The sequence below is a fragment of the Gracilinanus agilis genome, chromosome 2 (assembly GCF_016433145.1).
Source record: "Gracilinanus agilis isolate LMUSP501 chromosome 2, AgileGrace, whole genome shotgun sequence".
In the NCBI taxonomy this organism is placed as follows: Eukaryota; Metazoa; Chordata; class Mammalia; order Didelphimorphia; family Didelphidae; genus Gracilinanus; species Gracilinanus agilis.
Genome location: NC_058131.1, coordinates 470199488 through 470225310, shown reverse-complemented (window position 1 = coordinate 470225310; position 25823 = coordinate 470199488). Strand labels below are relative to the sequence as shown.

Below are 25823 nucleotides of genomic sequence, written 5' to 3'. Positions count from 1 at the left end.
TGTATAAGAGACAGGAGAGAGAGAGAGAGAGAGAGAGAGAGAGAGAGAGAGAGAGAGAGTGAGAGAGAGAGTGAGAGAGAGAGAGTGTGTGGTGAGTCTTTCTTCCAGCTCTCCCCTGGGGCCGAATATATACTGGGAGACTTTAACAAAACTGGGTGACATGGATGGTTGTGCTGCCCCACAGGAGTTGGGGGCAAGGCTTCCCTATAAGATGAGGTATGTGGTACCCCAGTCTGATCCTGAATAAGCGTGGGGTTCACACAAACCTCCCCTGGATCAGTTAAATTCACAGTGGGTGGTCTGGCTTCAAGATGGAGGCAGCCAGACCAAGCTGTGGTTCCCCTCTCCCTTGTAGTCTCTCAGGCACTCTGGAATGCTCTTCATCTAACTGATGAATGGCTTTTATTATTCGCAGTTTAGGGAATGGGGAAAGGGGTGAAGGGCAGAGGGATTTTGGGGTACCCTCTTCGCTATTCCTATGGGGTCCATCACTTAGGTGGGAAACCCAATGGTTCCCACTTCTAACCTCTCCCCTTGCCTCTTCTCCTTCTCTTTCTGTTTCTATTTCTATTATTACTATTACTATTTCTATTTTTATTCCTTTTTCTATTTCTATTATTACTATTTCTGTTTCTATTCCTATTTCTATTTCTGTTCTTTCCTATAGTTGTAAGTTTTGACTGAAAGAGGGTCTCTCAGCAAGATTGGGTAATGGGTGAAGGAGACTAAGAGATCGCTCCCAAAATGGAGTCCAAAAACTTAGCTCACTCCATGATTGAAGTCTTGATGGTTGAGATGTGATGAATGGCTTTGACCAGGGAAATCAGGGTTTCAAATTCCAAATGAAAGATCCTCAGGAAGCCCTCAGGACTGAATCTGAGCTGGGATGTCCTCCTTCTCTCTTCTCACCAGTCCTCCGCCCGGAGACCTCTCTTCCTCCTCCTTCCTCTGGAGAATTCCCCAGAATTCTCTATATTCTCTCAACTGTCAGTAACTGTTACCAACTTTCCATCCTTACACATGCAGGTACTGAAGGCATTAGTTTTCTCAATTTCTTTGCTGGTTCCCTAGGATTAAACCATGTTTCAGCAAATATGGACAATTTTGTCTCCATTTGATTTAAAGAAAATGTGTATTTCTAACATCTACCTGGCACTTTAATAAAAACAGACTGTGCATCCAGAAGAGAAATTGCAAATAAATGTATAAAAAGCAAAAATGATACTAAAGAAGCATATCATTTACAGAACATACATGATACATTTTTAAAATAGGAGTCAGGTTTCAGAGCATAAGCAAAAGACATAATCATAAATAGAAAATGGTGACTTATTAATGAGATGGGTTAAAGAACAAATCATAACTATGTAAAAGGCAGTGAAGGTGAATTAACATACTAAAATAATTCAGTGAAACAATCCTCAGAGGAAAAATTATATTCCTAAAAACAAACATTAAAAAATAGAAAAGGACAGGATTAATGAGCTGAATATGGGTTTTTAAAAAATTAGGCAATAAATAGACCCAAAATAAACAAAAAAGAGGAAATCTTGAAAATTAGCAGGGGGGAAGCTGATTATTTGAAAAGTCTAATAAATCTAATAAACCTTTAAACAATCTTATTAAAAAAGAGAGCGGAAAATCAGATTAACAAAGAAAAAATGAAAAATACATAATAATAACAAACCCAGAAGAAATTTTAAAAATTATCCAAATCTCTTTATCCAGTTATATGCCATCAAAATTGAGAACTCAAATATACTATCTACAAAAATAGGAAATATCCAAATGAACAGAATACCAGACTGAGACCTTAAGTAATCCAATCTTATAAAGGAAACTGAACTGAAAAATAACTACAATGATAGGGAGTGGATTGAAGATGAAATTTCATGATTCATTTGTATTTATAGAAGAATTACCCTAATCCTTTAAATACACAATTAATACCCATGCTATATAACCTCAAAAGAGTATAACCCATTTGAGTGATGATGTTAGAGGGACAGTTTATAAGAGGCAGAGGAGAGCCACGAACATTCCAATTTCCCCACCATGACCAGTGAGAAGAGGGGAAGAAGACTATATGAGGGGAAGTGCAATCAATACAAAAAAGAGTAGTCAAGCCTCTATTGTCATCAGAAGGGCCCAGGTTGCAATAAATGCCAGAACAGAAAGGAAAAAGGTGTAGGATTGAAGGGAGTTTGTTGGTTTTAGAGCAAGTATTCCAGAGGGCACGGTAGAAAGGCAATGGAATGGAATTTTGGCAGGGATGAGGAAGGGGATAGAGTATGGTTGCAGAGGTTGAAAACAAGGGAATATGGGCATTTGGGAATGGGGATTAGGATTTATTCATTGATTGCAAGGGGTTAATCATATATGATTATATGGGGTATGGGAGTACACTAGCTCTTTGAGGAGTGAGTCTGATCAGAGTATAAATAGTTGGAAGCAGATGATTGAGCTATTTTAGGCCTGGATAGTGTAAGGATGAAGGGTAAAGGAAAGAATTTTGCAGGGACAGAATGTTGCATGAAAGGAGCATGAGACAAGAATGGCAGTTGAGGACAGCAGAGAATTCTGGGAAGGATTCCAGAAGGATCAGGTCTTTGGTTTGGGGAGCTCAAGGAGAGTAGAAGCGGTGAGCGAGCTCTGAGCGAACAAAGGCGAACTTGTGAATTTCCCCAACTGGAATTGAAGTCCTGAATCCCTGTTCTTTGTCAGTGGACATATTCTCATATCCAAGACTTTATCATCCTGTCCTTTGGGGATTTTTGGACTCCATCTGGGAGTTACGGACGTGGGGTTAGACATTAGGGCAACCAATTTCCTCTGACCAATGTCAATCACCCTGATACTCTTAATAAATACTTTTGGCAGGTCAGCATTTCAGGATTATTGAGAGGCAAGAGGAGAAGGAGATCCCTTTGCTTTTGTCTGGCAGAATCCATCTTAGAGCCAGACCACCACCCCCTCTCCCCCATGGTGCTGATGACCTGTCAAGGGGGAGGCTTGTGTGAACCCTGGTTCTGGCCAACATTGAACAGGGACACTATATACCTCATCTTGTGTAGAAGCCTTTCCTCTAACCTTTGAGGGCCAGCACACACTCTCTGGTCATCCACCATCCAGGTGAAACCTCCTTCAAGTCCCCTAGTATTAGTGGCTCCAAAAGAGTGGAAAGAGAGAATTACCATACTGATCCATCTCTCTCTCTCTTACCTTTTCCCTTTCCATCTGGGCCACTAATACAATAGAAATGTGGCAGGTGAAAAATATTATGTCCTGTGAAGCCTGTGAGGCCTCTGGGAAGGCTTAACTTACAGCAGACAGGAGCAGGTGGATGTATAATAACACCTGGGAGTCTAGTAGTCTAGATGGAAGGTAAGAAGTGGTTCATTTTATTTTTTCCTGGGAATGGTAGCAAAAAGTGTTTGAGAAGACCCTGCAAGAAAGCAGGTGGCCAAGCCTTGTCTGGATGATGGCCTTCTGGGTCATGAGGTAAAGATAGAAGATTGAAATATAAAGTTTCTTTGTTCAGCTTTATGAGAAAGAAGCAAATGACCAAAACATGAATAAAAATTCAAATATTATGCAATTCATTGTCTTTTAAAAATTCACTTTCATTTTATTATCAATTCTGAATTCTTTCCCTCCCCCCTTCTCTCCCCATGCCCCTCATCACCTATTGAGATGGCAAAGAAAACCAAAACCCATTATAAATATGTGTAGTCTTGCAAAACAAAATTTCACATTAGTTGTTACCCCCTCCCATCCCCACTCCCCTACCAAGGACAAAGAAAAAATATGCTTCACTCTATACTCAGCTTTCTCTCCAGAAGTGTATAGCATGCTTTATCATGAGTCCTTTGCAATTATGGTTGGTCATTGTTTTATTATATAAATTGTTTTCCTGTTTCTATTCACTTCACCTTGCATCATTTCAAACACATTTTCTGAGGTTTTTCTGAAATCTCCTTTATTGTTTCTTACAGTGCAATGGTATTCCATCCCACTTATATATTATAATTTGTTTAGCCATTCCCCAATTGATCAGTATACCCTCAGTTTCTAATTCTTTGCCACCACAAAAAGCTGCTATAAATATCTTTATACATATAGGTCATTTCCTTTTTCTTTGATCTCTTTGGAGCATAGACATAGTATCAGTATCACTGGGTCAAAGGGTTTGCACAGTTCAATAGTTTTTTACTATTATTTTATTTAGTTATTTGTTCCATATTGCTTTCCAGAATGGTTAGACTAACAGCTCCACCATCAGTGCATTAAAGTACTTGTTTTCCAATATTCCCTTTGTCATTTGCCACTTTGCATTTTTTTTTTAGCTTGGCCAATATGATGGTTGTACCTTAGACTTGTGTTAATTTGCATTTCTCTAATTTTTAGTGGTTTAGAACCTTTTTAATATAGCCTTTGATAGTTTGGATTTCTTGCTCTAATAATTTCCTGTTAGTCTTTTCCACATTATGTGGAACAGTCAAACTTGAATTCTTCCTATATCTCACACATGGCATTCTTTCTCTTCTCTCTGTTCCTTTGCACAGGTTGTCTCTGATACCTGGAATATGCTTCTTCCTCAACTCCATATCTTATAATTCTTAATTTTCTTGAAAGTTAAGCTAGTATTGCTACTGACTTTGAAATGACCTTGTATTTATTTTATATATACTTAAACATGATGATGTCTTCCTGAGTATAGTGTACTCATTGAGAACAGTTATGGTTTTACCATTGTCTCCATGTCCCTAGCACTCAGCACAGAGTATTTAGTAGGAGATTAAGAAATGCTTTATTAAGTATTTGAATTGAAAATATGATAAATGGCATAAGAGCTATTTAACTTACAAAGAATAACATTGAAGAATAAACTAGTTGCAAAAGTTCTTCTTTATACTATTTAGATATATTCCATATGTGACAGTTTTCTAAATTAGTCTCTTTTTACATCAGCTCTTTGTTTAATAATTATTAAAGTTTCAAAGAGCATAATTAAAATTTGATGTTACTTTTTCTTTGTCTATCATAATGTACCTCAGTACTTCCACATCTATTTTTTATTTAATTTTAATATGAAGATTGGCCTGATATATTTTTTCTCTTTAATAGGAATCTGAAAATAGTATAGATGAACTTAGTGAAGGACAAAGACCTGGCATTCCAGCAGCAAAGGAGAATATCTTCATGGAACATTACATGGATCAGCCTAATGTCATTTCTACAGAGTCTTTAGAGCATAAGAGTTTTCATGGGTCATTACCAAAACTGTTTGACAAGACTACAGGTAGTTATCAGATATTCTTTTTCTTTAAGGTTTCTCTTAGAAATCAAGAGAAAATCCTTTTTTTTTAAGTATGCACTTGGGATCTAGGGGAATAATTCTGTAATGTTGGAGATCATATAGACAATAATTACAATTAAAAGAGGTTTAAAAGGAAAATATTCTCAAACTAACCTTTTCTTACCCAAATTGAGCCTCATTCAGATCATTAGTACCAAGATATAAAGAATGATAGATGGTAAGGGTTTTTTAAAAAAATAAGAGGGTCACTGAAAGAACTTTTTTTAAATGCTAAGAAAAGAATAGAGGGAAGGCCATAAATAGTCCCAATTCAAGTAAGAGTTTTAAAAACTATAGGTTGAAGAGCTAGGTAGATACTTCCTAGCTGTGTGACCCTGGAAAAGTCATTTAACTGCAGTTTCCTAGTCCTTACCACTCTTCTGCCTTGGAACAGATCCTTAGTATCAATTACAGAAGGTAAGGATTAAAAAAAACAACACCTACCAGTTGAATTACAGAATTAAAAAGAAAAGCAAGCTGTACATAACAGAGATGCAGTTTCTTATACAATTCCCTTTTTCTGTGCTATTATGCATAAACACTCATAAATTTTATTTTAGTTCCATGATTTGGAAGAAGGTATGAAGACAAATCAAAAGAATAATAATTTTTTCAAGTCTAGTTAATACATTGTCTGCCTCATGCTTTTGAAGGTGACATTCAAGGCAGTGATTAACAAAGGAGAGCAGGAATTGGGGGAGTTCTTTGCATTTACTAATTTGTGAGAAACTCTCCATAATAATTCATATATATCTGTGACCATCTATACTATTCATATTTAAGTTGTTAGGTTTTTAAAATATTCAAATAGATTGTGTAAAAGATTATATATGTTGATTTGCTGAATCTAGTAAATTTTTATCATTTATTAGGCTAGTCTTTATCATAGATTATTTTATTATTATTACTTCACATTTATTTATTAAAAGGTACTTAATTCTTCAAATAATATAATAGTTAATATCATATATTAATGATTATTGTTTAATGGTAGGTTGGTCCCTGATTTCTTATGACCAAATGTACTGCATCTTTTTATTCATCAGCTTAAGTCTACTAGCTTTACAGTCAAATAGATTATTTATTCTTTTTTTGGCAGCAATTTTTTTTCATATTTGCTTAAGATTTGTGTCCATGTATTTATGATTCTAGGAGAAGTTCATGAAGATTCATGTGCCAGTCATGGCCCAATGAGTTTGGGGGAACTAGATTTGCAACATATTTCAAACCTCCCCCTTCAGTCAACACAAGAAAATGAGATTAAGTTGGCAGTTGCACCTGAAGATCTTGCCCAGGTACCCCGAAAATAGCTTTTGGAATTAATTTATTTGAGAACATAAGAAATGTCATACATAATAATAATTCTGGGTGTGGTAGCAAAAATATTTTTTTAAAGAACCTAATTGTTATCTTCAGTGATATCTTAAATTTAATAATAAATATATTTATTAATTGTATATTGAAATTTTTTATTTTTGCAAGATGAAAATACTTGTTTGTGCAGGATATTATTTTGTAAATTTATTTTAAAAGTATTGTTTGTCCATTATGAGCACAGTATACTTCCTTCTGAGGGTGATACAAAAGGAAGATCAGAGAAGAAGCTACACCTCTTGATCTTCTGTGGGTTGCTACCTTTATAGAATACCCACTGCCGTGGCATTGTAGTAGTCACAATGTTTAAACTACTCAAGGATAACCAAACAAGGCTGAAGAAAAAGCGCCTCAGTAGTAAATAATTATCCTTCTGTAGCATGGTTCCTTTTGGAGGGCGGTTGTTTCCTTTTCCTTGCTAACCTGTCTTAAAATTAAGGCAATGAATCCTCTCTTGTAGTAGAGGGATGTATATTAACAGATTCCTCATCAGACTTAGATGTCAGTTATGTAAATAGGGGTCAGTGAAGGACATACTATCTTTCAGGAGCATCCCCACACTGAACTGGGAATGGATATGACTCACTTTCTGAATCTAAAGCAAGATACACCTTGGTATTCAATTCACATAATACTCTCAAGTTTAGAAAGAATCATCTGAAGTGAACCTCAGAGTCATGGCACAAACTTGCCTACCTCTTAATCATCTGGTAGTTTTGTTTGAGGATCAGATCTTAGCATGATAATAGGAATTTCATCCTAAAGTTGGCCAGCTCTTGTCTTTAGCATTCTGCATATTAACCATTCAACAGAGGTACATGCTACAACTGGAATGGGTACACTTGTCTACATATCTTAAACTCTTTTTGGTCCTCTAAAATGCCTGAGAAGAAATTATGACTGCTGTCAATTTCAGGTGCTGGGTAGGGTGATTCATAAAGAAAGTTGTGCTGGAAAATAAGTGTGGATTGTGAAGATGGATTTAGGTAGGTTTATGTTTAGGGGAGATAATATGTAGGGGAAATATTTTAGAAAATGAAAATGTAGAGGCATGTATATTTTAATTAGTGATTAAATACTCATTGTCTATAAATGATAAGTTTTGGTATATAAAATCATACAAATGCAAGTTGGATTTTGATAGTAACAGAAATGTATTTTTATTTTTGTTTTAATGAAAAAAAATTTTTTTAAACTCTACCTTCCATCTTGGAATCAATACTGTGTATTGGTTTCAAGACAGAATGAGGGTCAAATGACTTGCTCAGGGTCACACAGCTAGGAAGTGTTTGAGGCTAGATTTGAACCCAGGACCTCCCATCTCTGGGTCTGGCTCTCAATCCCCTGAGCCACCTAGCTGCCCCCTTTTTATTTTACTTTTAAAGTTCTATTTTTTTAATTTAAAAAATTTTAATAACAAAATTTCACATGAGTTTTCTGAAGTTACATAATCCATATTGTCTCCCTTCTTCACTCCTCCCTCCTGGAGTTGACAAGCAATTCAATCTGGGTTATACATGTATTATCATACAAAACATATTTCTATATTATTCATTTTCATAAGTGAATAATATTATAAAACCAAAGTCCTAAAACATATACCCAAATAAATAAGTGATAAATCATATGCTTCCATCTGCATCAGTTCTTCTCTGGAGGTGGATAGCATTCTTTGTCATAAGTCCCTCAGAATTGCCCTGGATCATTGTATTGCCATTAGCAGCAAAGTCTGTCACCTTTGATCATTCCACAATATTGTTGTTACTGTATATAGTGTTCTCCTGGTTCTGCTTATTTCACTCTGCATCAGTTCATGTAGGTCTTTTTAGATCTTTCTGAAATATCCTGTTCATCATTTCTTACAGCACAATAGTATTCCATCACCATCATATATCACAGTTTGTTCAGCCATTCCCCAATTGAGGAATATCCTTTTAGTTTCCAATTCTTTGCCACCACAAAAATATAAATATTTTTGTACATTGTACATGTATGTACATTTGTACATGCATTTTGTACAAATAGGTCATTTCCTTTTTAAAAAAAAACTCTTTGGAATACAGACCTAGTAGTGGTATTATTAGATTGAAGGATATGCATTAGAAAGGCATTTTTAATGTACCTAGTGAAATTTAGAAATAATCCTCAAATTCTCATTCTAGTCATTTATTACTTTTCTCCTATATTATGTATACCATATATAATGGATGGAATTAAAATCCTTCTTTCTTGCTCGTTATCTGGTGGAAGTGCTAAAAAACAAAAATAACTTTAGTCAACCACACGAGTTTTGGAAACTAATGTGAAACAGCAGTATTGTGACTTTTTTTTTTAAATTTAGGTCAAGCAGAAGCAATATCAAGAAGTTCAGCCAATTGAGCGAAAGCCAATACAAGCCCGAGTTATACGGGTAAAGAATAAATCAGAAACTTCATTTTCACATCCCCGAGGTAAGTCATTTTTCATTTGTCCTTGTACTGGTATATTGCCAACCTTGATACATAACAAACATGCAACTAATTTTATGTAAACATGTCTTACTATTTTAGATTTGCATTTTATGATGTTTCAATCTTGGTCAGTAAGCTATTTCTTCTTCTTTTGGAAATAACTTAAATAAAGAATATGGTGTAGTTGATAACCTGCTCATTAAATTAATTTACTAGGGCATATCAAAACTATTTTTTTGGTCTTAATTGTGCAACTAGCCATATGGGATTTTTTTTTTCAGTTTGACTAGGTTGTGATTGTCATCTCTAATAAGATCAAATTTAATAAAGATAAAGTAGGAGGTTATATTTGGGTTTAAGAAATAAGTGGTACATAATGAGTGAAGTGTGGTAGGACATTTCCTGTGAAAAGATATTGTGATTTTAGTTCAATAGCTTGCCCCTTAGTAAAAGTCTGCAGTATAAAATTTAGGAATCTCTCTTTCAATACATATAAACACATACACATAAATGTATTATATATTCATATATACATATATGTGTTCAGTCACAGGTATATAATATATATGTGTGTATATATGTATATGTATGTGTTTATGGATAAATTGCTTTTCACACTTGTGTCATCATTTACCTTCTTTTTATTCAGTAGTAATTCCAGTGGAGGAGCAAAAATGGAAGGATGATCCATTGCTGTTGGGACTGATTATATATTCTCTTGTGGATAGCGCAGTATAATAGAACTGTGTCAAGAGGCAGGAATTGTAAGTCTTAGGTCACTTCTCTGCCATTAATTAGTTGTTTGACCTTGAGAAAATCACTTAACATATATGCTTCAATTTTCTAATCTGTCAAAAGAGGCTATATTAATGCTTATTCTATACACTTGATAGTGGTGTTGTTAGAACTGGGTAATTAAATAGATATGAAAGCATTTCCCAACGCATACAATTCCCTTTGTAGATGAGCAATTATTTTGTTGTTTCAGCTTAATAACATTCTTTAAGGGTCAATACCCAGGGACAAGCCAAACATGAAAAGATATTCCCTCTTCTGGAAGTGTGAATACTCTTCTTTCCTTATAGAAATCTTTAGGAGAACTATTTTAGTCTTAACTATTCATTTTTCTACAATTAAAATTCCTCCAGTCCTTGAATCAATTAAATATTTATGACTTTTAAGGGCTTACAGAATTTACTTTTAGGGTTCCAGCTACCTTAAAATGTGGAAGTGCCTGTGACTATTATTTTACAGTGTATAGCTTTTATTGTGTTCATATCATCTTTATGTTTATCTTCTTTTTGTTTATATTCTCTGTTAGTACCAGTAGCGAATCATATTCCTTCATTCAATTTATGCATTATAGTAGGCAATGAGGTTACAAAAACATAAATGAAAGATTTTAAACTCAAGGATGTTATGTTCTACTGGGGGAAACAATTATTCATTTCAAATATAGAAAATGAGTTATAAATTACAAAAATATATTTAAAGAAATATATATTAATTTTCAAGTGGCAGTGCATTAGTAATGAGAAAAGGAATTCTTAATTTTTTGTGTGTATGTCATGGCTTTAACAGTTTGGTGAACTGTATGGACCTTTTCTTAGAATAATGTTTTAAAATGCATAAAATTAAATCAATGTGATTAAAAAGGGAGCCAATTATATTGAAATTCACTTATCAAATTTATTTTTAAAAGTTCACAGATCCTATGTTAAGAAGCCCTGAACTAGGGAGATAAGGATAAATTTACACTATGACAATGGTTCCCAAACTGTACACAGCAGTACATTACTTCATACAAAAACATGTTTGTGCTTCTTCCTACACTTTTCACAAAACAATCTATGTAAAGAATTCTTTTAGCTCATATTTTATTCAGATAAAATTAAGAATTTATTGCACCTTTTGGAACAATGTACAAATCAGACATTCAACAAAGATAATATAACAGATTTATAAAATTATAATTGCATTTTTATTAATATTATAAATGTACTTTTTAAACATGAAGTTTCTAACAACATACTGTTGATATTACTACCTTTTTTTTCTATCTCTATTCAAGGTCAATAAAAAACCCTATTTCACACAAATAAGATGTTGCAAATGGCAAAAAAATTTGTTTGATATATCAGAATACTTTATTCACTCCTTGTTAAAACATAAGATGGTTCCCGTCAGATGAAGCTTTAAGTTTGTTTTTGCATTTAAAAAAAAAATTCTTCACTTCCCAGCCGTGTGACCCTGGGCAAGTCACTTGACCCCCATTGCCTACCGTTACCACTCTTCTGCCCTGGAGTCAATATTGACTCCAAGACGGAAGGTAATGGTTTTAAAAAAAAAAAAATTCTTGTCCCACCTAAATATTCAACATGCTCACTTTACTGGCTGCAACTAACATATTCCTAGAAAGCAAACAAAAGATTACATCTGTAACAGTGTTTGTAGTTCTTTTTATTAGAGTCTAGATATTGCTGATCTTCTTTTCTGGGTCTGGGCTTTTTATTTTGTATTTATTAATTTCTACTACTTCAACTGGTTCTAGTGAGCCATAATAGCAAATTTTATAGAGAACTGGCTTCAGATCCAAGAAGACCTGGGTCCAAGTCTGGCTTCTGACACTATCAGGCTGTGTGACTGAGCAAGTCACTTAATTTTTCAGTGCTCTAGTTAATCTTCTAAGACTTTTGAGTTGTGGCGAAGATCCCTTAGTAGAAGAAATTCTTCCCTAGGAGCTCCCTAATACCAGTGAAGTCACAGGCCCAGACTCTGTCCCTTTCCTTGTCTTAAATTGTTTAGCTTGTCTTTCTATTAGTTTCAGCTATTCTGTATGCGTTTTCTTCAAACTAGCCATGTACTTACCAATTGTAACAGATTTGATTTTACTTAAAAAGTAGAGACAATAAAATTTTAAAAGATTTAAATATGGTAATTTATGAAATAATTAAATGAATCTTGAAAATTTCTCTTGATTATATATAACTGTTCTGGTTTTTTAAAAGTTGAAGATGGGGATGATAGAGAACTAATTTACCAAAATGAATAATGTTGAGAATCAAAACAGGTATTTTTAATTTCCCCACTAATGTTGTTGGAATTTTTTTCATTTCATACTCAAAATTGCAGCAATAAGTATGACAAAACAGGGTACCTATGTCATACATCAAAGGAAGCTTATGGTTACAAATCATGCCTGTGCTGAAATTCATCATTTGTTGGACTCAAAAATGGCCTTATTTGTGCCTACTATATTTTATAACCAGTGGAATGCATTTACTGTCATTTATAGTGGAGTCATTGTTAGAGTTGACTTGGTTAACTTTTATTTGAAATTTACTTTCATTGAAAAAAATAGATGTATTTATATGTATTTTACTAAAATACTAATCATTTTGGCCAGTGCTTTGCATCTCCACCCTTCCTCCAGGATCTTGAACCTCCTCTGAGGAGGAAGTATATTCTGAACAGGCAGGTCATTTTATATTCATGGTGAGTGGGTCATTTGGGGAACATGAAGTAGGTCGGTTTATTTGAACTGTAGAGTATATAAATACAAAAGAGATTCAGAGATTTGTCATAGATCTCCAATTGATAATAGTTATAGTTTATATAATTTGTAAAGGTTTACAAACACTTTATATATTTTCTCATTTGAGTCTTATCCTAACACTGAGAGATTAGTTCTACTATTCCCCGGTTTATAGCAGAAGAAAATGAAACTCAAGAGAATTTAAGTGACTTGTCTAGGTCACACAACTAACCATCCCTGAGCATTGGAATTGGGTTTTAAATTGAAGTTTTGTCTGATATCAGGTCCAGCACTTTTTACTATATCAGAGAACCTTTAGGAAAGCATTCAATACTCTGTGCTTTGGCCTTTTATTAAATTATAATAAAGCCTAAGTTTTAGAACTTTAGAAAAGAAATTATAGAAGTTACAAATAAAAAAATTAATTAGCAATCAAGTTAATATAAAGAATTGAAAAAATTTATCAACTAGCCTATTTTATAATGATGTATTATTAAAAAGATATTAACTTCTTTGAATTGTTAACACATATATACATACATAAATACATTCAAATGCTAGCTAAAATACTTTTTTTGTACCACAAAATGCCTTTTCTCATCTAATGCTTTTTAAGAATTTGAAATATTTCCTCCCCACCCCACATTTCTGACCACAAGATGGCACTAAGTCAGTTTAAGGTTGAGCTAAGTGTTTTTTTTTTAACTTAACATTTAATTGATACTTGATTTCAGTAAATTAAAAAAAAAAACCCAAAACATGGCAAGTTTTCATTCTTTTAGCTTGTAGGAGAAGATCTTATTCAATTCAAAGGCTTTATTTGTAGAAGGAACTTGGAAAATTATCAAAGTAACTGGCCAAAATTAGAGAATCCTAGAGTTAGAGCTGGAAAGGACTTTAATACCTCATCTAGTCCAATACCTTTCATTTTATAGATAAGAAAATTGAGTCCCAGCTAAGTGATATGTCCAAGTTTACATAGATAAAATATGAAATCATAATTCAGTGAATGTAATGTATTACAAGGGGCATCTTGTTGGCACAGTGGATAGAGTGCTGGACCTGAAGTCAGGAAGACTACTTTTCCTGAACTTAAATGTGGCTTCAGACATTTAACTAGTTATGTGACCCTAGGCAAGTCACTTAAGCCTGTTTGCCTCAGTTTCCTCATTTGTAAAATGAATTGGAAAAAGAAATGGCCAACCACTCATATTCTTGCCATAAAACCCTCAAATGTAGTCATGAAGGGTAAGGCACTACTGAAAAATGATTGACCAAAATGGATTACAAGGCTTTAAAAATAAACCCTTAAATTTATATAATTTATATAGTTTATTATTTATAAATTTATATAGTTCCAATATGACATTTCCTTAATAGATAACTAAGTTTTTGTATCTGTTGTAGTGAATTAACATTATTTACCCTCTACTCAAGATTCCTTCTTCTTAAATACAATTTTTCTAGCAATATTTTCTCAAGTTGACAGCAACTTTGCATAAAAAGAGATCTCATTTTTATTGTTGTATAAGTGGGAATAATTATACTACATGCTTTAGCAAAATGTTTAAGAATTATGATTTACAGGGTAAATGTAGATGTCAGGTCATATACATACATATATATATATGTATATGTATATATATATATATTCTAAATATCACAGGTTTTAAAGGAATTGATTGACTTACAGCAGCTAATGAACCATTTGATTCAAAATAGATCATACCTCCTGCTATACTTTTTAGGGTCTTGAGATTTAGTAAGGAAAGTATCTTGTGGTTTTTTTTTTTTTCCATTTTGATTACAATAAAGTATGAATAGAGTTGGATATAATAGGACCCTAGGCACAGAATATAGGAGATTTGGACAAGCTCACTTGGATAATAAGTTATATAATCAATATTTTAATCCAGGTCTTTTGAATACAAATCCAGCACACTTTCTCTAACATACTCAGCCAGGGCCTTCTCAGCTGTGAGGGGAGCAGACGGAGAGGAAAGAATCCCAAGGCCACCACTTGGGGTCCTCTATTTAGAGGGGATTTAAAAGAGTATTTTTTTTATTTCATGAATTCCATAGGTAAGAAACAAGCAAATTTTCCTAGGTCATATTCCACATTGGACCACATTTTTACCATTTCAAAATGATAGAAAGATGTACCAAATGCAAGATCTTATTCTACTTATTGCTTTGCTGGTTATAATTTAGTAGTGTAAAACACTGTGTTAAAAGAACCTCTCTTGCATATCAAAGCTTCTTTTAGCTATATGTCACAGACATTCAAGGTTTCTTAAAAGATGGAACAGAAGAGTCCTATTTGATGATCTTCTACTCATAGATATATGAAACATAAAAAAGGAACATAGCCTTGTCAAAAGGTATTTGCTATTATAATGGAAAAGATCCAATATTGAGTCCAAGTTGAAGAGGGATAACTTGTGATTATTGTGGTTCTCCATAATGAGTTCCTTTGCAAATATATTGTGCTAGTTGCATAAAACCATGAAACATTGTTGAGTTTTCTAGAAAAAAAATCTATAATCCCTCAAAGAGTTTTGCCTGCCCATACACAAGGAAGGCCAAGTTTCTATTGACCAGATTTTAATTGGATGAGGTGTAGAGTTTGTTCATCAATATGTATATCTGGAACAGGCAAGACAAAATTGATGAGTTGAGCTAGAAATGAGCAGGAATGATTTATATTACCTCAGGAAATTGAAAAGATCCTTTAACTCCTCCAAGCTTTCTATGGAAACATAGGCTCTGTTTCCTTCCTTTTCCTTTCCTTCTCTTTGTTTCTTTTCTCCTTTTTGTCTTTTCTCCTTTTTCTCTTTCCCAATATACTTGTAGCCATTCTATATGGAATTCTTTTTCTGATATATTCTCTCTGTCATCTCATCTGGCTCTTTTTTGGGGGAGGACGGTACTTTCAGTTTTAGCACAGTTCCTGGAACATAATAAGCACTTAAGAAATACTTGCTGATTGATTTCCATGTATTCTTGTGTGACTCATATTTACTGTTACTACAAAATATATCAGTGTTCATTTCCTAGAGTCCCACCAACCTTAACATTTATAAATTAAAAATATTGTTTGTCATTCTATTCAGTATATTATGGTAGCTTAAGTTTGTCATGGTTTGCATATCTATGATTATTAAGGAAATTGAGCATCTTGTTCACACTATTATTAACTGTATTTTCTTTATAAATTATCTTTCATGTTTTGGACTCCATTGGGGAATAAGTATTTTTAGCCTTATAGTCCTTCAGAGATCTCAAATGTCAGTCCTTTATCTGATGTATGTATTTCAAATTTTCCTTAGTTCTTTTAATTTTAAGGATAATTATTTTGTGGTGCAACATCATCTTATTGTTCTATTCAAATTGATCAGCTTTTTTTCTATAGTGATTTCCTTTATTTGATTGATAAAAGTGTCCTCCATAGTTATTATAAGGTTTTTAAAAATAACTTTTATTTTTACAATTTTTTTAGTATTTATTTATTTTAAAATATTTTTCCATGGTTAAATGGTTCATGTTCTTTCCCTCTTCTCTTACCTTCCTCTTCCTGAAGTTGACAAGCAATTCCACTGGGTTATACATGAATTATCACTCAATACCTATTTCCATATTATTTATTTTTATAGTAGAGTATCTTTTGAAACCAAAACCCCAAACCATATACCCATATAAACAAATGATAAGTCACATAGTTTTGTTCTGCATTTCTACTCCCAGAGTTCTTTCTCTTGATGTGGATAGCATTCTTTCTCATAAGTCCCCTTGCGACTGTCCTGGATCATTGCATCGCTATTAGTAGCAAAGCCTATCTTTAAAATTTTTTTTAAGACCAAAAGGTTTATTTGTGTATCTGGAGTATATATAAGTAGAGCAAACAATTATGATTTATAACAATAATTCACATATCTTATTTTGCAAAGCATTATATATACCTCATTTAATCCCCACAACCCCAAGAAATGGGTAGTGTAGATAATTCTCCTACTTTTACACATAAGCAAACAGGATTTGAAAGGTTGAATGACATGCCCATGATCAAATAGCTAGTAAGTGTTGAGCCCAGGTATTCCTTGCTTCAAGTCTAGCACTCTACTGACCACACAAGGCAGAAGAGAAGTGGCCTTAGGGAGTGAGGGATTTTCAGGGAATACAGTGGGAAAAAGCACAAGATTTGGAAGTCTTAACATCTGGGTTTGAACCTTACCTCTGCCACTTACAAATTGGCAAGCCATTTCCCCTTTCTAGACCTAAGTTTCCTTAACTATAAAGTGAGAGGTTTGGAAAATTTGATTGTCCCACAATGTTTTAGTTACTGTGTTCTCCTGGTTCTGCTCATTTCACTCTGTGTCAATTGATGGAGGTCATTCAAGTTCATATAGAAATCAAGCAGTTCATTATTCCTTATAATACAATAGTATTCCATCACCATCATATTCCACAATTTGTTCAGCCATTCCCCAAAGGGAGGACACCCCCTCATTTTCCCATTTTTTGCCACCACGAAGAGCATGGCTATGAATATTTTTATACAACCATTTTTTATTATTTCTTTGGGGATATAAGTTTATTATTTTTCTTCCAGTTTTTAATTAATTAATAATATTTAGATTGCTGATTCAGAGGAAATGAGTTATATGGTGTGATGTGCTGCTCTAAACTCATTTTTTCTCATATATCTATCAAGTTTTTCTACCAGTTAAGAAATTTTGAATAGTGATTCTATTCCCTGGAGTTTTTTTGAGCCAAGATTTATAAATTACTAATCTTTTGAACTTGGTAGGTTCTATATCTAAGTTCTCTCTTTCTCCTTTATTTTTCTATTCTTTTTCTAGTACCTGACAGTTTTTATAATTTTATATTAAATTTTTGTCTGGTATTGCTAGTCTTCCTTTTTGTTTTCATAGTTCTTCTTGATATTCTTTTTTTCAAGCTATTTTTCTATATAGACTTTTTATTAATTATCTTGTTTTATGAAATAGCGTCTAGGTATATTTACTGGCATTGCCTTAAGTCCACAAGTTTGGTAGATATTGCTGTATTTCCCATATTTGTCTGACCTTACCAGAACTAGGGGTTACCTCTCAATTTATTCAATGCCCTGTCTTGACAGATGTGTTTTGAAATACCACAGTCTATGCTCTCTGTAGCTTTTAAATCTTGTGTGAGTCTTCCTAAGTTCTTAAATTCTTTCTTTTTGTCTGCTTGTAATGTATTTCTTTTAACTGGAAATTCTGAATGAACTATGAATGAGTATTTCTAGGAGTTTTCATATTTTTCTTTTTTTTTTTTTAGGAGTTAATTGATGAGTTCTTTCTATTTTCACTTTACCCTGCTAGTCTAAAAAGCTGGGTAGCTTTCTTGAAATGTGATATCCAGACTATTTTTTTAGTCATAGATTTCAGTCAACGATTTTTAAGTTATCTCTTCTTGATCTGTTTTTCAGGTCAGTTTTTAAAAGATATATATCTTATGTATGTTTGTATGTATGTAAATGTTAAGTATCTTATATCTAAATATGAAACACATATTTAGATATGAGATACATTACATTTTCTTCTATTTTAAAAATCTTTTGACATTGTTTTAATATTTCTTTGGTTTCTTGGAATGATTAACTAGAAGGTTAGTCTAGTTCTAATTTTTTAGAGTCCGCTACTTGGTTGAGGTTCAGCCTGAATGCTATAGCCTGAGAAATGTTGCAATATAATAGTCTGAGAAATATTGCCACCTGAAAAAAAAAAAACAAAAAAACTTTGGACAGACCTAAAACTTGACTTGACTGAAAAATTGCAAATGTAAGGGATGTTTCCATAGGCTTGTAAGTGTTGGGAGAACTTAAAGAGGACAGAACAAGATGAAGAAATATAACACAGAAAAACATTATGCCACATTCAGATGGTGGGAAAGAGGAGATAGCATTGTGATGGATCTCTATAAATTCTGAGTAAATTTGAACATTAATGTCCACTGTTTTTGAGAGGTCTCTCCAGACAGTATTCCCCCCCCCCCCTCTCTCTATCTCTCTCTCTCTTCCCCATCCCCCCATCCCCTTTAGGACACTGCTTATGAAAGGTCTCTCCAGGTAGTGCTCCCTCATTCTATTTCCCCCTTCACCCTCCTCCCTCAAATAAAGCCACTCCTCCCTTAAATAAAACCACATGAGCTCTGCTAGAATCTTATCAAGTCTCCTGTCTGCTCATTAGGGTGATTCTGGGGGTATGAGCCTCCCCAGATTTCTACTCCATCTAAGCCTTATACGGGAGAAGGACTCTTTGGGTGTGGTTCTAGTTATTTTCCAGAATTGTTAGACTAATTCACAGCTTCTCTAAGTATATTTTTATATCTTTCTTACCACATTGCTTCCAACAATGAACATTTTGCCACTCTGCTGAGCATAGGCTCACTAAAACACTGCAGGGAGCTGGATAAAGACTCAGGAAGCCTTGGGCTCAAATTTTGCCTCATATGTTTACTGTCTGTTTGATCTTGGGCAGGCCATTTATCCTATTTGACCCTCACCTCTTTTATTTGTAAAGTAAGGGAGTTAGGCTCTAAGGTCCCTTACCTCTCCAAATATGATTATATTTTAGTCATTTAATGAGTAATTTCTCACATTAATAGTGATTTGGGCATTTTTCATATTCTGTTATAGCTTCTTTTGAGAACTGTCTGTTCCTGTACTTTGATTCATTATCTACCTGGGAAATGGCTCTTGCCATACATGTGGATGTGTGTCATTTTTAACTTTCTATATAAACACATATCAATCAATAAACAAGCATTTATTAAGCATTTACCTTATCTACTATAAGGCAAAAATGTGTGCTATATGCTGGGAAACAGATTTTTGGAATAAAACAATCTTCATTCTTAAGGATCTAACATTATAATGAGCCACACGAGAAATACATATATCACCATATATAATATTTTTTTAAGCCCTTATCTTCTGTCTTAGAATCAATAGCAAGTATTGGTTCCAAGGCAGAAGAGTGGTAAGGGCTAGGCAATGAAAGTTGTTCCTTGCCCATAGTCACACAGCTAGGAAGTGTCAGAGGTCAGGTTTGAACCCAGGACCTCCAATTCCCAAATCTGGCTTTCTCTTCATTAAGCCACTTAATTGCCACTTTATAAAGAATTTTAAGGTATATGGTTGAAACTGTAGCAAGACTTTTGGGATTCCTTATGTAAAAAGAATATATACAAGGTAGTTAAATATAAGATAAAAAGGTAGAAGAGAGTACTAGCAATTGGGGGGAAGCTTCATATAGAACAGTGATTCCCAGACTTTTTTGGCCTACCGCTCCCTTTCGAGAAAAAATATTACTTAGCGCCCCCTGGAAATTATGAAACTATTTATTGAACTCAGAATAGAATGTAATACAAAAAAAGTGTGGCCATCACCGCTCCCCTGGATCACTGCAGCAACCCCCAGGGGGCGGTAGCACCCACTTTGGGAATCACTGATATAGAAGATAGAGTATTTGATGCATCTTTTTTTTTTTTTTTTAAACCCATATCTTCTGTCTTGGAATCGATACTATGTATTGGTTCCAAGGCAAAAGAGCGGTAAGGGCTAGGCAATGGGGGTTAAGTGACTTGCCCAGGGTCACACAGATGGGAAGTGTCTGAGGCCAGATTTGAAGCTAAGATCTCTTGTTTCTAGACCTGGCTCTCAATCCACTGAGCTATCCAGCTGCCCCCTGTTAGCAGCATCTTGAAGGAAATGAGGGATTCATTGAGGCAGAGGTGAGCACAAAGTACATTCTAGGCATAGTGGGAAGAACTGAAAGAAAGTTGTTGGAACCAGGTTGTAAAAGAGTTTTAACAGTTAAAAAGACATTTGATTATAGAGGCAATAGGGGACCATTAGATTTTATTGGGTTGAGGAGTGACAAGATTCTGTCTGTGCTTATGGAAAATCATTTTAGCAAATGTGTGGAGGATAAACCAGTTTATGGAGAGACTTTAGAGAGATTCCAGTTAGGAAGCCATTGCAATAATCTAGGCAAGGAGTGTTTAGGGCATGAAATAGGGTGGAGGCTGTGCAAGTAGTGAGAAATGGCTAAAAGCAAGAAATATAAATATAGAAAAGACAAGATTTGGCAATTCAGGGGATATGTGCATTGAGAGAGAGAGCCATGATAATGTTTGACTCTGGAGTGCAATACCTCCATTTTACAAATGAAAGAGCTGAAGGTCAAACAGGATAAGTGAGCTGCCCAAGGTCAGACATTACTTGGGAAATTAGAATAATGTTACCTTCCACACAAATAGGGAAATTTGGAAGAAGTGTGAATTTGAAGATGAAGAAACTTAGTTTTGTTTTGGATATGTTGAGTCAGAGATGTGTCTGGGACATCTAGTTTGAAATAAATAGCTGGTGATAGGGGAATGAAAGTGAAGGTAGATATTAGGGCTAGATATCATTTCTATGAATGAAATGTGCAGAAAACCGAGAGAGAATAGTCAGCAGGAGAACATAGTCAAATGCAGCAGATGTCACAAAGAGTGAGGTCAGAGAAAAGATTATTTTTAGCAATTAAGAAATCATTGGTAACTCTAAACAGAACACTTTCCGTTAATGATCAATTTGGATGCTGCATTGCAAAGGATTAAGGAATAAGTGAAAGGAGAGGAAGTGGAAGCAAAAGATAATTCTTTTAATTCTTTTGCTAGGAATTGGATTTAGAAAAGGAGAGGTACAGAGTGATAGCTATAATGGAGTCTAGTGAAGAATTTTGTCAAGGATTAGGAGACCTGAACATGTCTGAAGGCAGTAGGGAAGGAACCAGTCAATAGGATTAAATGATACCATTTAAGCATATAAGCCAAAAGTTTGAGAAAGTAAGGGGTTACTTGAGGGGTTAGAAAATCTTCCAGAGAATATGAGAAGGGATGGGATCATGGGCATTCAGAGGAATTATTCTTTTTTTAAAATTTATTTAGAATATTTTCCATGGTTACATGATTTACGATTTTTCCCACCTCTCCCTCCCCTCCCCTCCTGTAGCTGACAAGCAATTCCACTGGGTTATACATGTATCATTGTGCAAAACCTATTTCCATATTATTCATACTTGCAATAGAGTGATATTTTAATGAAAAAACCCCAATCACATTCCCATTGAATCATGTGATCAATCTTATGTCTTTCTTCTGTGTTTTTGCTTCCACAGGTTCTTTCTCTGGATGTGGATAACATTTTTTCTCATAATTTCCTCTAGATTGGCCTGGATCATTGCATTGCTGCTAGTTGAAAAGTCTATTACATTCAATTGTGCCACAATGTATCAGTCTCAGTGTACAATGTTCTGGTTCTGCTCCTTTTACTCTGCATCAATTCTTGGAGGTCTTTCCAGTTCACAAGGAATTCAGAGGAATTATTCTTGGCAAGAAAAAAGACTACCTCTTTGTCAAGAGACTGGGGGAAAGGAGTAGAATTTGAGGGGATGATATTCAGTCATTTTGAGTTGAAAAGGAAAAGGTACTTGCAGTGAATGGTCTCAGTTATCTCAATAAATTAAGAGTGTGATCGAAAGCCAAGATAGAAAAGGAAAGGAGAGTAAATGTGGGGGATTTGAGAAGAGGGAAAATTTAGAAAATCTCCTCTGGGGAGTGAGATAAGGAATTAATAATAAAAGGATTGCCTTCCAGGGGGCAGCTGGGTAGCTCAGTGGATTGAGAGCCAGGCCTAGAGACAGGAGGTCCTAGGTTCAAATCCGGCCTCATACACTTCCCAGCTGTGTGACCCTGGGCAAGTCACTTGACCCCCATTGCCTACCCTTACCAATTTTCCACCTATAAGTCAATACACAGAAGTTAAGGGTTTAAAATTTAAAAAAAAAAAAAAAAAAAAAAAAAAAAGGATTGCCTTCCAACACTGAGGTGCTTTTTGGAATTGGATAATCTGAATTTGTAATGTACATAGTTTATATGGTTGTGTTACTTCTTTCAGCACTTTTCATTAGCCCATTAGTGTAAGGTGGACAGTGGGAATAATTGAGGACTAACAAAAGATGAATGTGGGGAGAGAGATTTGAGAGTAAATGACAATGTAGAATTAAAGTCGTTAATACAGGGTTGAGGTTGAAATTATATGTGTATAAATATGCATAGTTAGGTTTGAGACCTTTGTTTTCACTCAGAGAGAGAGAGAGAGAGAGAGAGAGAAAGACATATAGACAGGCAGATAGACTGATTATTAGACAAGTGGAAAAAAGGATTTCAAACTAACATTTTTGCCAAAAGAACATAAATGAACTGGAGTAATTATTATTATTTTTTTTCTCAGTGAAGAGAAATTAATAATTTGTATCAAATATCTGATAATCGCATAATTTTCATGAGGTGCTTGAAGGTAAAGGAAAGGGAACATTATTAAGTATCTATGATGTTACAGGCATTGTGCTAAGTGCTTTATAAATATTAAAAGAATGTACTAAATTATTGGAGGACATGCATTTTAAATATTATTCTATAGTAGGAATTTATGATGAGGCAGGAAAAGCATGTTAAGGAGAGTAGGAATAAGTAAATAACTACATTATCCCATTAAAATATTTTTTTTTGTTAAAAAGTTAGTGAAAACATTTGCAGATTGGAGAGAAAGGAGATGGAATAGGAAAGGGAGAGTACATTATACAAAGGGGGAGAGTACCATAACTAAATGAATGAATTTAGATTACAAAATCCCTTTCATACTGAATTAGGAAAAAAATTGTGACAGTGACCCAGGGATCTCTGAAATTACCAGAAATTTTGAATTGATTTCCAATAAATGAAGTTAGCAAAATTTTGGTGTAGCCTTGGGGAAGCTTATCTCATTCTTATTAAATGTAGGCTTTAATTCCATTTATAGCAGCTTATCTCTGTGAAGCATTGTTTGATCCTGTTGTCAGTCAAATTGAAAACAATAAATAAATTATAAGCTCAACTTGATATATAGTTATCTTTAAAAAGTTGTAGCAAGAATAAAACTCTTGGTTGATAAAGAAAAGAATCAAGATGTTCACTAGTTTATTTTGTTGGGATTTGATAGAGATTTAACAATTTTATGGTACTAAAATATTGTTTATATACTTAATGCAATGTCCTTTATAAAAAACTGATATCTTTATTTTATTTTAAATATGCATATTCATAGAAAACTTAACAATTTATTTCCTTTTTGATTAGTTAGAGAATACTAGAGGTTTACTAAAAGCTAAAGGGGACCAAACCCCTGCTAGCATCCATTGCCTTTGCATAGCATTAGAATACAGAAAGTTAAAGCTGGAACAGCCCTTAGATGTAATCTAAATCAACTCTTTTTTTTTTTCCACTTTTAAATTGCATTTTTATTTCAATTCCAAATTCTCTGCTTTCTCCCCTTCTCTGCCCATTGAGAAAGCAAGAAATATGATACTCATTATACATATGTAGTAGAGTAAAACATTTTTCTACATTAACCATGTTCCAGGAGAGAGGGGAAAAAGCAAAGAAAAATAGAGAGAAAAAAATGCCTGAATCTGTACTCTTGAGTCCATCTGTTCTCTACCTGGAGGTAGATAGCATTTTATAGTATTAGTCCTTTATAGTTGTGGTGGATCATTGTATTAATTAAAGCCCCAAGTCTTTCAAAATTGATTATATTTATAAGATTGCTATTATATAAATTCTCATTTTGCTCACTTTCCTTTATTTTGGTTCATAGAAATCTTCCCAGATTTTTCTGAAGCCATACTCATCAATTTTCCCAACACAATAATAGTATTCCATCATATTTATATCCTGTAACTTGCTCAGCCATTCCCCAGTTGATGAATATCCCCTCAGTTTCTAATTTTTTGCCACCACAAAAAGAGCTGCTATAAATCTCTTTATACATATGGTTCAATTACCTTTTTAAAAAAATCTCTTTGGTGGTATAGATCTTTTATAAATATTTCTGGGTCAAAAGTTATGCACAATTTTATAGCCTTTTAGGAATAGTTGTATTCACTTTCCAGAATAGTTGAATTATTTCACAGCTCCAACTTCAATAAGAAAATTTTGGTACCTCAAATTTTAATATATTGTTTCATTGTAATTTTTAATGCAATTATCCATGGTTTGTATGATTTATCCCTTGATCCATTCATTCTTTAGGATTAGATTATTTAGTTTCCAATTCAATTTTTTTTATTACATTTATTAATATTCATTTTTAACATGGTTACATGATTCATGCTCCTCCTTTCCCCTTCAACTCCCCCCCCCCCGCGCCCCCCCTACCCATGCGCATTTCCACTAGTTTTGTCATGTGTCCTTGATCAAGACCAATTTCCAAATTGTTGGTAGTTGCATTGGTGTGGTAGTTTCGAGTCCACATCCCCAATCATGTCCACCCCAACCCATGCGTTCAAGCAGTTGTTTTTCCTATATGTTTCCTCTCCTGCAGTCTCTCCTCTGAATGTGGGCAGCATCTTTACCATAAATCCCTCAGAATTGTCCTGGGTCATTGCATTGCTGCTGGTTCTGAGGTCCATTACATTCGATTTTACCACAGAATGTCAGTCTCTGTGTATAGAGTTCTTCTGGCTCTGCTCCTTTCGCTCTGCATCAGTTCCCGGAGGTCTCTCCAGTTCGCCTGGAACTTCTCCAGTTTATTATTCCTTTTAGCACAATAGTATTCCATCACCCGCATATACCACAGTTTGTTCAGCCATTCCCCAATTGAAGGACATACCCTCCTTTTCCAATTTGTTGCCACCACAAAAAGCCCAGCTATGAATATTTTCGTACAAGTCTGTTTATCTATGATCTCTTTGGGGTACAAACCCAGCAATGGTATGGCTGGGTCAAAGGGCAGGCATTCTTTTATAGCCCTTTGAGCATGATTCCAAATTGCCAGCCAGAATGGCTGGATCAGTTCACAGTTCCACCAGCAATGCATTAATGTCCCAATTTTGCCACATCCCCTCCAGCATTCATTACTCTCCCCTTCTTTCATTTTAGCCAATCTGCTAGGTGTGAGGTGATACCTCAGAGTTGTTTTGATTTGCATTTCTCTGATTATTAGAGATTTGGAACACTTTCTCATGTGCTTATTGATACT

General features: G+C 34.3%; 1 protein-coding gene across 1 annotated transcript in view; it reads left to right on the top strand.

The window, feature by feature from the left end:
- The window catches only part of KIAA0586 (KIAA0586 ortholog), a 152007-nt gene that overhangs the window by 95129 nt on the left and 31055 nt on the right, over window positions 1–25823 (top strand). Inside the window, exons 28-30 of the mRNA XM_044659964.1 lie at window positions 5128–5302; window positions 6512–6654; window positions 9075–9183. Coding sequence (XP_044515899.1) covers window positions 5128–5302; window positions 6512–6654; window positions 9075–9183 — 427 coding nt within the window. The remainder of the gene's footprint in view (window positions 1–5127; window positions 5303–6511; window positions 6655–9074; window positions 9184–25823) is intronic.